This window comes from Anopheles darlingi, chromosome 2 (assembly GCF_943734745.1).
Source record: "Anopheles darlingi chromosome 2, idAnoDarlMG_H_01, whole genome shotgun sequence".
Taxonomy (NCBI): domain Eukaryota; kingdom Metazoa; phylum Arthropoda; class Insecta; order Diptera; family Culicidae; genus Anopheles; species Anopheles darlingi.
In genome coordinates, this window is record NC_064874.1 from 81,981,153 (window position 1) to 81,993,652 (window position 12,500).

Consider the following 12,500-nt stretch of genomic DNA (forward strand, 5'->3'; position numbering starts at 1 on the left):
AAGGCTAGCATTTCTAGACGGCGCACCCTGCATTGCAAATGAATCTCTAGAAATCTCTAATGCCTCTGACACAATACTGCACTACCATTGCATTAGACCGCAATAACAAAACAAAAAGGCAACCAGCACATCAAACTCACCCTCCATTAACTGATCCTATACCCTTGTTTGCGAAGGAGATCCCAAGTTATTAGGTAATCGTCGCGCGATTCGTCAGCCGCCCATTTCCCGCAACTCATGCCCCGAGAGTTAGAATGAAATGCAAAACTGGGTAAAGCTACCTCAACATCGCATCGCGCATTTCCCGTGTCCGTGAATGAGTGGTTTTTGCGGAAACCTTGACACACGGCAGCGGTGATGGCCGTGGCCAAACCAGTTCACCGCCGCATAAGTAGGCAACTTGCGTGTCAGTGACATTTTCGAAATCCACATATTACCCCCGCACACGTGCTGCAGATAGGGTTCAGTGTTCTGCCAGCCAACCGCACAGTGTGTGTGTGTGTGTGTTTGTGTGTGGGGGGAGAACGAGATACATAATTCAAAAGTTTCGGGATACCGCAAGTGTACCCTGTGTAAAAATCCAGGTATCTCACCAGCGACGGCCGGTCGGTCGGTATTCGCAGACACAGCCGTTCGCAGCCACAAGGCGGAAACGTGTGTGTAGCCACCATAAAGCTTCGTTTTCGGATCAGCACGGGTAGTGGTGACGTCCGTCCGAAAGGTGAAGATATGAATCGGCAGCAACACCACCTGAACCGGTTGTAACCACCGCGCGGAGCGCCACCATGCAGTGGTCCGCGACAACGGTCGAGGCTCTAGCATCATCTGCCGACCATAGTCAAAACATTTCGCCAGTCCGTCTCAACCGGCGGTACCGTTCGGACGTGTCGGTTCCCAATTTTTTCGACCAACGAATTCAGACGGTATTACTAATAAGGTAGAGTTTTCGTAGAGTGTCGAGTCCCGGAGGCCGTTACGGCGTGTTCACGGGTCATCACCATCCCGTGCCCCGGAGCAATGCGGAGGAACCGTTCCATTTTGTTGCGCCCGATAACCGCATTGACCTTCCAGTGTCACAACGGCGCAGTGTGATCGTGGTGGTGGTGGTCGTGGTATGGGATTACAGTGTACTGACGAGTGTGTACCGATGCCTCTGCTAAACCTTCCGGAGTGAGCAAGGCCATCGTGCCATTCGGCGCCTCTACCGAGATGAGTTGAGAAATCAACGGAAATTTGAATATTTCGCTGTTGACACACAGAGCATTACTGTGCGGGCTGCTCTTTCTTATCGGTCGAATGTGCTAACGATTCGAGTCGCGATCGAGTCCGGGCTGCGATGTAGCTCTGCCCGCATGAAGGCATTCGCGCCTTCAACGCAAACAACAGAGCTACAACGAGCCGAGTACAACAACGGGCCGAGCCGCAGCAGCAGCGGCAGCAGCATCAGCACGACCTGGGTTTTTCTGATGACGCTCACAATCCGGTTCCCTCCCCACCACCAGCAGCGACGAACGGGAAGCTCCAAAACTTCGATCGCTGTTTCATCGGCGCACCATCTTATCGGATGCGGTGCGGTACGGTGGGAACCCGCACCGCACCGTTCTAAACCAGCCAGCCTCAATGCGTAGATGGACGTAGTAGAGCCGCAAACCGGTCCCCCCGGGGAAGGGGGGTGCCATCAGATCAGATGGTACAACCTGCGAGCGAGGCTCAACGAACGAACGAACGAACGAACGAAACGAATTGGATCGATGAGCAGCAGCAGCAACAGCGGCAGAGATTTCGTTCTGCGCCTGGCTCTGGTCGTGTTTGGAACGGAAATTGATCAATTATAGCCACCTACCCCTCCTTCGAATGTTCATCATCATCTTCCAAGCAAAACCTTCATCTTCTGTTCACCCCGAGGATCGGACGTGATGAGCAGGCAGATTACTGTCCTCATCATCACCGATATTAGCTCCCATTTGCCATTTATCTTCCCTTTTGTGGCATGGCAGAGTGGAGCTTTGGATCTAAAAATAGCATTGGGTTCTGTGATCACTGAAAGTATCATTTCTTGCTCTTCCTACTTGCAGCTCTTCAAGATGTGCACAATTCGCTCAGCAGGAGCAGGAGCAGCAGGAGTGCTGCTGCTGGTGGCGGTATCACTAGTGCTGAGCGCCACTCCGACGGCTGGTCAGCTGAAACAAAACCATGGCTTTAACCAGCAGCAGCAGAGTCCAGCCGAACCCGCGCCGCAACGATACTCCGAAAAGGTGCTGCTAGTCTCGGATAGTGTCACCAACCTGGCGCAACGAATCGCCCGAGCCATCTCGAGCCAGAAGAGCAAGACGGAGATCTTCTCGCCGGTGAGCATTGCCGGTGCGATGTCCCTACTGCTGCTCGGTTCCGCCGGCCAGACGCAGAAGGAGCTGCTAAGGGTGATGGGCCTCGAGCAGACCGGAATATCGTTCAAGGACATCCACATGGGATTCGGGAGGCTGTTCGAAGATTTGGTGTCGAACGAGGCGAGCCTTGAACCGCTCGTCCACTGGCGCCGGAACGATAAGTGTAACCGCGTTGATGAGGAGGAGGACGAAGACGACGATTATCCGCCGCCACCGGGCTCCAGTGCAAACGAGTAAGTGCAGAACAACCGCTCGGCAGTCCACCATGCGTCTGTCTCTGGGGCTGTCTCTGTGGGTGTGTGTGTGTGTCACTAAGCGGGGTCCATCACAAGGAGTAGCGGTTTTTGTAGCGAGCATTTAGTTAGTGCACAAACACCATAAACCAAAGCGCACACTCATGTACAGAGACCCCGGGCATCCTCCTGCCGTGAAATCTGCCTGTCCAAATCGGCAGATCGTTTACGATTCGCGTAGTGCGTCAATCGTAGAGCTCACTAGAGCCAGCAAGCGCATCTGCTTTTTGCTACTGGTGGGTTTTTGTTTCTGTGGGGTAGGTGTCTTGGGGGTGGTGTACTGTTTCAATTATCAAATAGTTTGCCTTCTCGCGGAGGCCGCTTTGGTATTGGAACGGCCAGACCATCACTCTCCGGGTGTTAGGAATGTCTGGGACCTTGCGTGTGAATTGGTTTTTGGATTTTTGGACTTTTAAATTCACAAACAAACCACGAAGCGTAAGGCACAGACTTTCAAACTAGCGATAGATGTTGTTGCTTTTCTGCTTTCCCTCTTTTTCTCTCTTGGCTTGACATGGCTTGGCGTTCTCATAAAAAAACTTCATAGCAGCAATCATTGGTCTTCTCTATCACCGGCACCTCCATCTTTTATCCCCCGATTACTAACGACCAACAGATCGCCAGCACATCGAATTTCGGTGGCAAACGGATTGTTTCTTCAGAGTGGCCTGACGCCGGCGTACGCTTTCCTCAACCTTACGAGCCACTTCTACAAGGGTGACGTCACCAATCTTGACTTTGCGTCCGATTCCACCGGATCGGCCGCATATATGAACGACTGGTGCGCACGAGCGACCAACGGCAAGATCCGGAATATTGTCCAACCAATTCAGTTGCGCGGTGCCCAGCTGATCGTGGCCAGTGCCCTCTACTTCAAGGCAAAGTGGGAAACGCAGTTCTGGACAGGCGAAACTCGGCCCCGTCCCTTCTATCCCAACGGTGAGCTCGAGCCACCGTTCGATGTTGACACCATGACCACGATTAGTTGCTTCCCGTACTTCAATGGACACCAGACGGATTACGGTGTTGAGATACTGGGATTGCCGTACGAAACGGGCAAGTCGACGATGTACATCATTTACCCGAAAGACTCGAACCGGGCCAAGGTACAGCAGGCAATAGCTACCCTTGGCGCACCACAGCTCAATTGGTTGATCGATCGAATGACGTCGAAGAAGGGCAGAGTGAGGATACCAAAGATGTCCATCGCGAATCGTCTTTCGTTGCGAGGTGTACTGCAGCAGCTCGGTGTTAGCGATCTGTTCGATCCAGCGCGAAGCAATCTGTCCAATATACTACAAGATTCGGCCGTTACTGACAACCTGGACCAATTTAACGAATACTTCCAACCAACGGGGGTGAAAGCGCCCGCCACAAGACCGATCGCAGTTCCGACCACCACGGTGCGACCCTTGGTTCCACAACAACCGAATCGACCCCAACCTCAGCGACCGATCCAGCAACCGCAGCCGCAGGTACTACAGCAACCTCAGCGACCACAGGCAGCACCTTCGGCACCTTCAGTACAGCCCATTGCACCTACCGTCGGTATAGTGACGACACAATGGAACGAACAGGAGTGCGCACTGGTAGAAAACTGCATCTTTACGCCGGCCAAAGGTTGCTCCTGCACACATCAGCCCGTGCAGCGCGATGAACCGATCACGGAATGTGGTGCCAAGGTTGCCAACCATTATTACGATAGGACAGATAAAAAATGCCGTTTGTCTGTGCAGATTAATCAGCAGGAGTCGTACATTTGTGTCAAGCGAGGATACACGACCGTACAACGGCTACAAAACCAGCAAGCAGCCTGCCTGGCCAATCCTGCCTGTAAATATCTTTGGTCAGAATGTTTCTGTTGCCAGTCGCAGTTGCTTATTCAGCAGCAGCAACAACAGCAGCAGCAACAGCAGCAGCAGCAACAGCAGCAGCAACAGCAGCAGCAACAGCAGCAGCAACAGCAGCAGCAACAGCAGCAGCAACAGCAGCAGCAACTGCAGCAGTCACAGCAGCAACCGAATAGATCTCCAGGAGCTCAGGTTGTTAGTCGATTCGACTCAGAAGATCAGGAGGAGAATAGAGATGTACGGTTAAGATGTGTTCAGATTCCGTACCTAAACCAGCAGATGCTTTGCAATTTGTATCGTTATGAATGGGTACCGGCACAAAGTGTGTGCATAGACAGATCGAAGTGCTATGAAGTTCGAAATAAGCGCCAGATCAACTTGCAGCAACAGCAGCAACAGCTATCGAATCAAGTGCAACGCCGTCCGCAACCGTCACTTCAACAGCAGCTACAGCAGCAGCTACAGCAGCAGCAACAGCAACAGCAGCAAAGGCAAATCCAAAAACAACAACGTTCACCACTGTACGTTGATCAAGTCATACACCAGGTGGTGTTGGATGTGAACGAGCAAGGTACGGAAGGTGGTGCGGTGACACTGGCCGTGATCGATCGTATTGGGCCCTCCGTGACGGTCAACGTGGACCGGCCGTTCGTGTTATACATTCGGCACGATATCACAAACCTGCCCCTGTTCTACGGCGCGGTGTATGATCCACGGGCCTAAAGTTTGCTCGGCAGCTTCAGTAGCTTCAGCCGTACCTGCTCTGCTCGTCAGCATTTGTTAGTGTAAGGGGGTCCTCAGTATTTTTATGGAAACCAAGAGCAATAAAAACGATCAAATGTCTTGTATATGTAGCTTCACGTTTGAAGAAAGTTCACCGAAATGTACAGTTTTACGGGTAATTTGCACCTGCCGAACCACTCCAAGTTCTAAGATGCCCCCAAACACTCACGCTCTTTATGATTTTGCACGTAGCGCACACTTCATTTTATGACTGCCGGAACCGGCCATTTCTGGCACTGCGGGGCGCCTAGTAGAATCTTTTTGCTACTAAGTAAGAGACCTAATGGCACCACTAGCCGCCTGCCAGTAGCTCAGAGCACGATGTAAAAACCTAATTGGTACACCGACTCACCGACGTAAACATTAACTCGGCACGTAAAACCGGTCTGTAGCCAAATGGTCGAATCGTTGACGAGCTTCCTAGTTTCCTGGGCACTGGCCATATGCTGCACTTAGCACCTTTAGGGGATTTCCAAGCGATATCGGTTTCAAGGCCACTTGATGTCTGGTGTTTCTATGATTTCATTCGGGTCTACTGAATTTAAAATTCCTTGATAACATATTAGACGTCTTGTAGTTTGAGACATCAGTGATTTGATTACAACCGGATACACCAGCAGCACACTGTGGCCGGCGCGGTACGGCTGAGATATCCCATGCTGAGTAAGGATTTATGACGATTGCTTGCAGGAGGATGTGGCTGTGAAACAGAATATCAGAACCTCCTGTGTGACATATGTGGTAGAGGGGATGGTGGTAGAATCTTCGATGATATCGGTTTAAATACGCCCCGTTTCGGTTCGCTGTGAGTGCTCCTGGGACGAGTTTAGGGAGTTGTCCTACGTGTTTGTTAATTTGTTTTTCGATACAGCAGAGATAAGGATTCTTTGCTTCAAATTTGCCACCGGTGAGTATATGGAGTAGTTAGATAGCACCGTTAATTCCATCAGACCCGCCCATCTTAAGTAGCATTGGCAGCATGCTATCTTAGCTTGATCTGTTGATAGAATTCAAATTTGGCACCTGGGATTGGCAATTTGGGATGTAGAAAGGTAGATCTCTAACCAAAACCAAACAACTCATTTGACTTCATTTGTTCGACCATCGAGCCGCTCCAGTTTTTGGTTCACAACCGTTAGTCTGATGTCTTTCGTTTCGGTCTCTTTCTCTCTCTTTCTCCCTTGCCTCGGCTGACTGTAGGCTTCCTGCGGGTTCCAAACAGCACCTGATCACTCTCGCCAACGGCCTCTTTGTACAGAATGGTTACAACCTGAGCCGCTGGTATCGTCAGGCATCGATGAAGCTGTACCAGTCCGAGGTGCAGTCGCTTAACTTCGCCGAAGATACGGCCGGTTCGACGAGCTACATCAACCGATGGGTGAGCGAGAAAACGCACGACAAGATTCCTAAGATCCTGTCGTCGCAGCTGGCCCCTGCCACGACACTCGTCCTAGCCAGTGCCCTGTACTTCCGGGCGCTGTGGCACAAAACCTTCATCGAGGGTGCCACGAAGCCGCGAGAATTTTACCCGGACGGCCGAGAGCACCCGCCAATCATGGTGGATATGATGGGGCACGGTGGTTGCTTCCCGTACTACGAATCGCCCGAACTGGACGCCCAGATCGTGGGCGTACCGTACAAGAGGGGCCTCACCACGATGTACGTCATCATGCCGAACGATTCGAATCGGGCGAAGGTCCTCGCTCTGATGGCTAAGCTCAACAGTGGCAACCTTAATAATCTGATCGATAATATGACGATGAAGACCGCAATCATACTGTTCCCGAAGATGCACATCAGCAATATGCTCGATCTGAAACGTGTCCTACAGATGCTCGGCACACGATCGCTTTTCTCGTCCTCGTACAGCAATCTGACCGGTATGGTGACGGAACTTTGGAACGGAGATGAGTTTACGAACCGGTATCAAGAGGATCTGCAATTCGCTGCCCCGGAGCCACGGCCAACAGTTAACATTCCACCGTACATCATGCACCCAACGCCATCGATGGAGGGTGCGATAGTATTTCCACGCATCCAACCCAACGATACCTCGGACGATGAGCTGATGCTGATGACCACCGATAGTGTGCCAGCTACTGACGTACCAGCAGAAACTACAACAACTACTACAACGAGCCCGAAACGTGGAGGTCGTGGAAAGCGTGGTGTTAGCTACAAAGTTCCGAGCAGCAAGCAGACTCAACAGGTTCCGTTGCGCAGCAAGGACTTTATCCTGAACAAGCGTATCATCAAGGAGAATGGTCCGGTTGGTAAGAAGGGTTTGCGAAGGCGCACGAAGCGTAACACCGCCAGCACTCCCGATCAGCTGCTGTACGTCAGCAATGCCGTGCACCAGGTTGATCTGGAGATCAATGAAAAGGGTACCGAGGGTGGTGCGGCAACAATCATAACGCTTAACCGATCCGGTACTAGTGTTGTGTTCCGGGCGGACGCTCCGTTCGTGCTGCTGATTCGCAACGATAGAACGCGAATGCCGCTGTTCTATGGTGCCGTCTTCGATCCGACTTCCTAAATTCCCAGCTGGTTGAATTGAGGGATATTTAATCGCCCACGAGCGACACCAGGATCGCAAACGTTTCTAGGCCATTATGCAATATATTATCCTCTCTAGAAAAGCGATGCTAAAGATAATTTTATATGAAGAACATACTTAAATGGAAATAAAGTGTTTCTACCTTACCTAATAGCCTGGGTCGATCTGGTTTGATAAAAACTCGCGATTCGATGTTGCTTTTAAGAACGACCGAAACAACGTGGACCGGAAAGCCTTCCCCTACCTCGCACTAACCTTTTGCTTTTGCTTTTATCGTTTCTCACGCGCAGCACCAAAGTCGATATTGAGATCGGAAATGGTATCTTCGCCCAGGATGGTACCAACTTTGACCAACGCTACAACGCGCTGGCTCAGAAGCTGTACAAGAGCGAACTGCAGTATCTGGATTTCGTCGGTAACGAGGCGAAATCGGTCCGAGCCATCAACAGCTGGGTGTACAATCAAACCCACGGTCGCATCGGCGATATCCTGTCCCACATCAGCCCGGAAACGATAATGCTTATTGTCAACACGCTATACTTTCGTGGTTACTGGGAGGAACCGTTCTTGCCGGTGGCTACCCGTAACCGACGCTTCTTCCCCAACGGTCCCGATGGGCCAGATGCAATCGATGTACCGACGATGGCCAAAAGCGGTTGCATGCCCTACTATCACTGGGTGGAGGAAAACGTACGCGTCCTGGGTGTACCGTACAAGCAAAACGTGACGATGTACATCTTCCTCCCGGTCAACTCAACACGCGCCCAAGTGCGAGCATTGCAGGAAAAGATCTCCGCTCAGGCGGTAAACGACATTGTGACGAAGATGAAGATGAAATCGGTTTCACTGCTATTGCCACAGATGCATGTCAGCAATTCGTTTAGTCTGAAAACCGCATTGCAGCAGTTGGGTCTGTACGCGCTATTCGATCGCAACAGTGCCAATCTATATCGTTTGCTCAATATTCAACGTGTCAACGGTGATGATAGTGAGGACATCCTAGAAGCCTTGCAGGACACGAAGGATAACGCGATCAAAATTCTGCTGGAAGAGAACCCGGAGTGCCAGGTGCTGGAGAAGCAAGGTGTTGATCGCGTCACCTGCCTGAAGGATAACTGTCGCGCTGGAGACGGATTCTGTGTGTGCTGCGCTGAAACGGATGACTTTTTCCGCCGCCGTCGACGTGATACGACGATGGATTTTTCGGACCCACAGAATTCGACAGTCTATGTGAACGAAATGCTGCACAAGATCGATCTGGTGGTGAACGAACGTGGTACCGAGGGAGGTGCAGCTACGGCTACGCTGATTGATCGTATTTCATCCCAGGTCAACTTCATCGTAAATGGACCGTTTCTGATGATCATCCGAGAGGAAACTACGCGGCTGCCATTGTTTTACGGAGCAATATACAGCCCGAAATAATCCAGTACAAACCAGACTGTAACACCGACCTCATGCATTGATAGGCCGAATAAATCATTGAGCTACAATTATGTGCCCTCATTCGTCTTATTTAACCGAAAATGGACTTATTCGCTTACCTTTTTGTATGAAGCGAAGATCGTACCACCATAAGCATCATCTGCTTGTCACAATTCATCAATGTAAAGGACAAATTAGGGCGATTGGCTGAAACCTTTTAACTAGTACCACAGTTTTAGACAGTCTACGAGTTGCTGCTAGTGTAACCTTATCCATAAGGTCGACCTGCAAGCTGACATAGTTTAGAGTATTAAAAAAGCGAGGAAAATGGACCAAAAAGCCTACCCCTACCTCACACTAACCTTTTGCTTTGCTTTTGTCATTTCTCACGCGCAGCACCAATGTTGAAATTGAGATCGGGAACGGTATCTTCACCCGGAATGATACCAACTTTGACCAACGCTACAACGCGCTGGCTCAAAAATTGTACAAGAGCGAGCTCCAGAATCTGGATTTCGTCGGAAGCGAATCGAAATCGGTACAAGCCATCAACAGCTGGGTGTACAATCAAACCCATGGTCACATCAACAACATTGTGTCCCATATCAGCCCGGAAACGGTAATGCTTATCATCAACACGCTATACTTTCGTGGTTATTGGGAGGAGCCATTTCTGCCGCTTGGTACGAGTGATCGACCCTTCTTTCCCAACGGTCCCGGTGGGCCAGATGCAATCGATGTACCGACGATGGCCAAAAGCGGTTGCATGCCCTACTATCACTGGCAAGAGGAAAACGTACGCATCCTGGGTGTACCGTACAAGCAGAACGTGACGATGTACATCTTCCTTCCGGTCAACTCGACACGCTCCCAAGTGCGAGCATTGCAGGATAAGATCTCAGCGCAGACTGTAAACGACATTGTGATGAAGATGAAAATGAAATCCGTTTCATTAATGATGCCCCAGATGCATATCAGTAATTTGTTTAGCCTAAAAAGCACCTTACAGCAGTTGGGTCTGTATGCGCTGTTCGATCCAAACAGTGTCAATCTGTTTCGTTTTACACGGAATTGGCATTTCATCACTGGAGAAGATGAGGAAGATATATTAGACGCCTTACAGGACACGAAGGATAACGCGATCAAGTTCCTACTGGAACAGAATCCAGAGTGCCAGGTGCTGGAGAAGCAAGGTGTCCGTCGTGCCCCGTGCCTAAAGGATCAGTGTGTCTACGGCGGCGGAATGTGTGTGTGCTGTGCCGAAACGGATGACTTTTTCCGCCGTCGTCGTCGGCGTGATACTTTGGTGGGCATTTGGGAACAATTGAATTCTACGATCTATGTGAACGAAATGCTGCACAAAATAGATCTAGTCGTGAACGAACGTGGTACCGAGGCTGGTACAGGTACGTTGACACTGATTGATCGTATTCCATCCCAGGTCAACTTCATCGTGAATGGACCGTTTCTTATGATCATTCGTGAGGAAACTACGCGCATGCCTCTTTTCTATGGGGCAGTATATAATCCGAAATAATCGCATAGTTTGTAATCATTCCTTAACTACCCCCTCGCTGACACTTATATACACAATTATGATCAAGTAACTTTGTGTAGAAAATTAAGAAGTAACGAAGAAATAAACAATATAAATATTTTATCCATTGGAATTGGTACTTTCATATTTATAAATGGAAATATATCCGTGTGAGTTCATCGACCAAATAGCAGCCCCTTTGAAAGAACTGTGCCTATGCATTCAGTTCGCATAGCCTGCTCTGGAACACTAACCTCATTTTGAACACCAAACCAGAAATACTTTGTATAATTTTAACTTTCAACACGTACAATTTGTTTAAAGAAACACCCAAATAATATTCGTAACAAGTTAAAGTTGGAAAACATCGAAGAAAATCATAATCTTTCTTTCTTTGAAAGTAAACTTTGACAGTAATATAGACTGCTTCGATAGATTTAGTTAAATTTATAGAACGAACAAGGTGATTACGCATTGTAAAACCTCTTAATGGCTCTTTTCCCCGTGTCAATTTTCGCGTTATAGTAGCAACATATTCGGCGATCCATTGTTATTATCATACTATCAGTTCGAGTTGACGAATGGTTTCCTCCACCTGGCCTTTGTCCATCTCGAAGCTCACCGTCCGGGACCGCGAATCAACATCCCGGCACGCCAGCGTAACCGTACACAGTTGCTTGCGGAACGAGGCCAAACTACTGCTTCCCATCACCCAGCTAACATTCCAATCGAACCATTCCACCAATGGAACCCCGCCCTCTCGCCTATTTACCTCATCAATGAGCTTCTGTGCTATTTCCGGTTTCCGCAGGTTCACTATCTCCAGCAGACGGCCCTGCTGGTCCGCGGCAAGATTCGTGAAATGGGACCGCAAGCGATCAGCGTCGAGTTCTCCTACACAGTAATTGCGGACGAGATTTTCAAAGTGCTTTAGAAGCGCCTTCAGTTCCTCGCTGGCCACCGGGTGTCCAAGCAAAGTAGCCAATCTTTCCCGGGTGTGTTGGGACCGCGGCACTTCGACGATGAAATCCACAAGCAGAAAAATGGCCTGCAATTATCGGGAACGTTTAGTGAAGGCACTACAGAAGGAAGGCTAATCTTACTTCCGTGAAGTCATCTTTGTTGGCTGTTTTAATGATGATATCTAGCATATTTTGCTGGATTTTCCTCAAAAAGTTCACAAAATTCAGAGAAAAACGATTTTCCGGCGAACGCGAGAAACGTCAGAACTTGTTTACAAACACAATGATCCCAGGAAACCATGCCTCATACAAGATGAACTTGAAATCAGTAACCGCCCAACAGAGCCACGGCAATGCCCGATCATAAATTCTACGCGCATTTACGCAACGCAACGAATTTATTAAAAAAAACACTCCTGATATAAGCAGGATCAAATTAATAAGAATCACAAAATCGCACAAATGAATTTCAATGTACAAGGACTCAAAATCCAAGGAAAAAAACGAACAGAGAACGAAGGCACGATAAGCCGATAGCAATAAAAACACATTTTTTATTTTTCTTATCACCGTCGTCGTTTAAGAGTTACTTTTATTCGTTTATTTTGATTTCAAATTTGATGATGGATTCGTTACAATAATGTACCAGAACAAAGGTAAAACGGTATAGCATAATATGATGCCCCGTGGGAGACCATGAGCGAGG

The 12,500-nt window shown here is 49.3% G+C and overlaps 2 protein-coding genes across 2 annotated transcripts in view; one reads left to right on the plus strand and one right to left on the minus strand.

Moving 5' to 3' along the window:
- LOC125959574 (uncharacterized) overlaps window positions 1-8,141 on the plus strand; it is a 10,068-nt gene extending 1,927 nt beyond the window's left edge. Inside the window, exons 2-5 of the mRNA XM_049692400.1 lie at window positions 2,076-2,620; window positions 3,297-5,247; window positions 5,305-5,315; window positions 6,514-8,141. Coding sequence (XP_049548357.1) covers window positions 2,085-2,620; window positions 3,297-5,247; window positions 5,305-5,315; window positions 6,514-7,849 — 3,834 coding nt within the window. The 5' untranslated portion in view covers window positions 2,076-2,084 and the 3' untranslated portion in view covers window positions 7,850-8,141. The remainder of the gene's footprint in view (window positions 1-2,075; window positions 2,621-3,296; window positions 5,248-5,304; window positions 5,316-6,513) is intronic.
- A 3,083-nt stretch (window positions 8,142-11,224) lies between these two features.
- On the minus strand, window positions 11,225-12,086 carry LOC125949869 (uncharacterized). Its single transcript, XM_049677302.1, has 2 exons — window positions 11,936-12,086; window positions 11,225-11,880 (listed from the first exon to the last, which is right to left on the minus strand). The coding sequence occupies exons 1-2, from the start codon at window positions 11,981-11,983 to the stop codon at window positions 11,389-11,391; spliced, it is 540 nt and encodes a 179-aa protein (XP_049533259.1). The 5' UTR covers window positions 11,984-12,086; the 3' UTR covers window positions 11,225-11,388.
- Window positions 12,087-12,500: the final 414 nt, after the last annotated feature.

Bases quoted from the DNA above. Each gene is read 5' to 3' on its own strand.
- LOC125949869 (XM_049677302.1), bottom strand. From the start codon at position 11,983: ATGCTAGATATCATCATTAAAACAGCCAACAAAGATGACTTCACGGAA. The intron at 11,881-11,935 runs GTAAGATTAGCC...CGATAATTGCAG, and splicing joins ACAAAGATGACTTCACGGAA to GCCATTTTTCTGCTTGTGGA.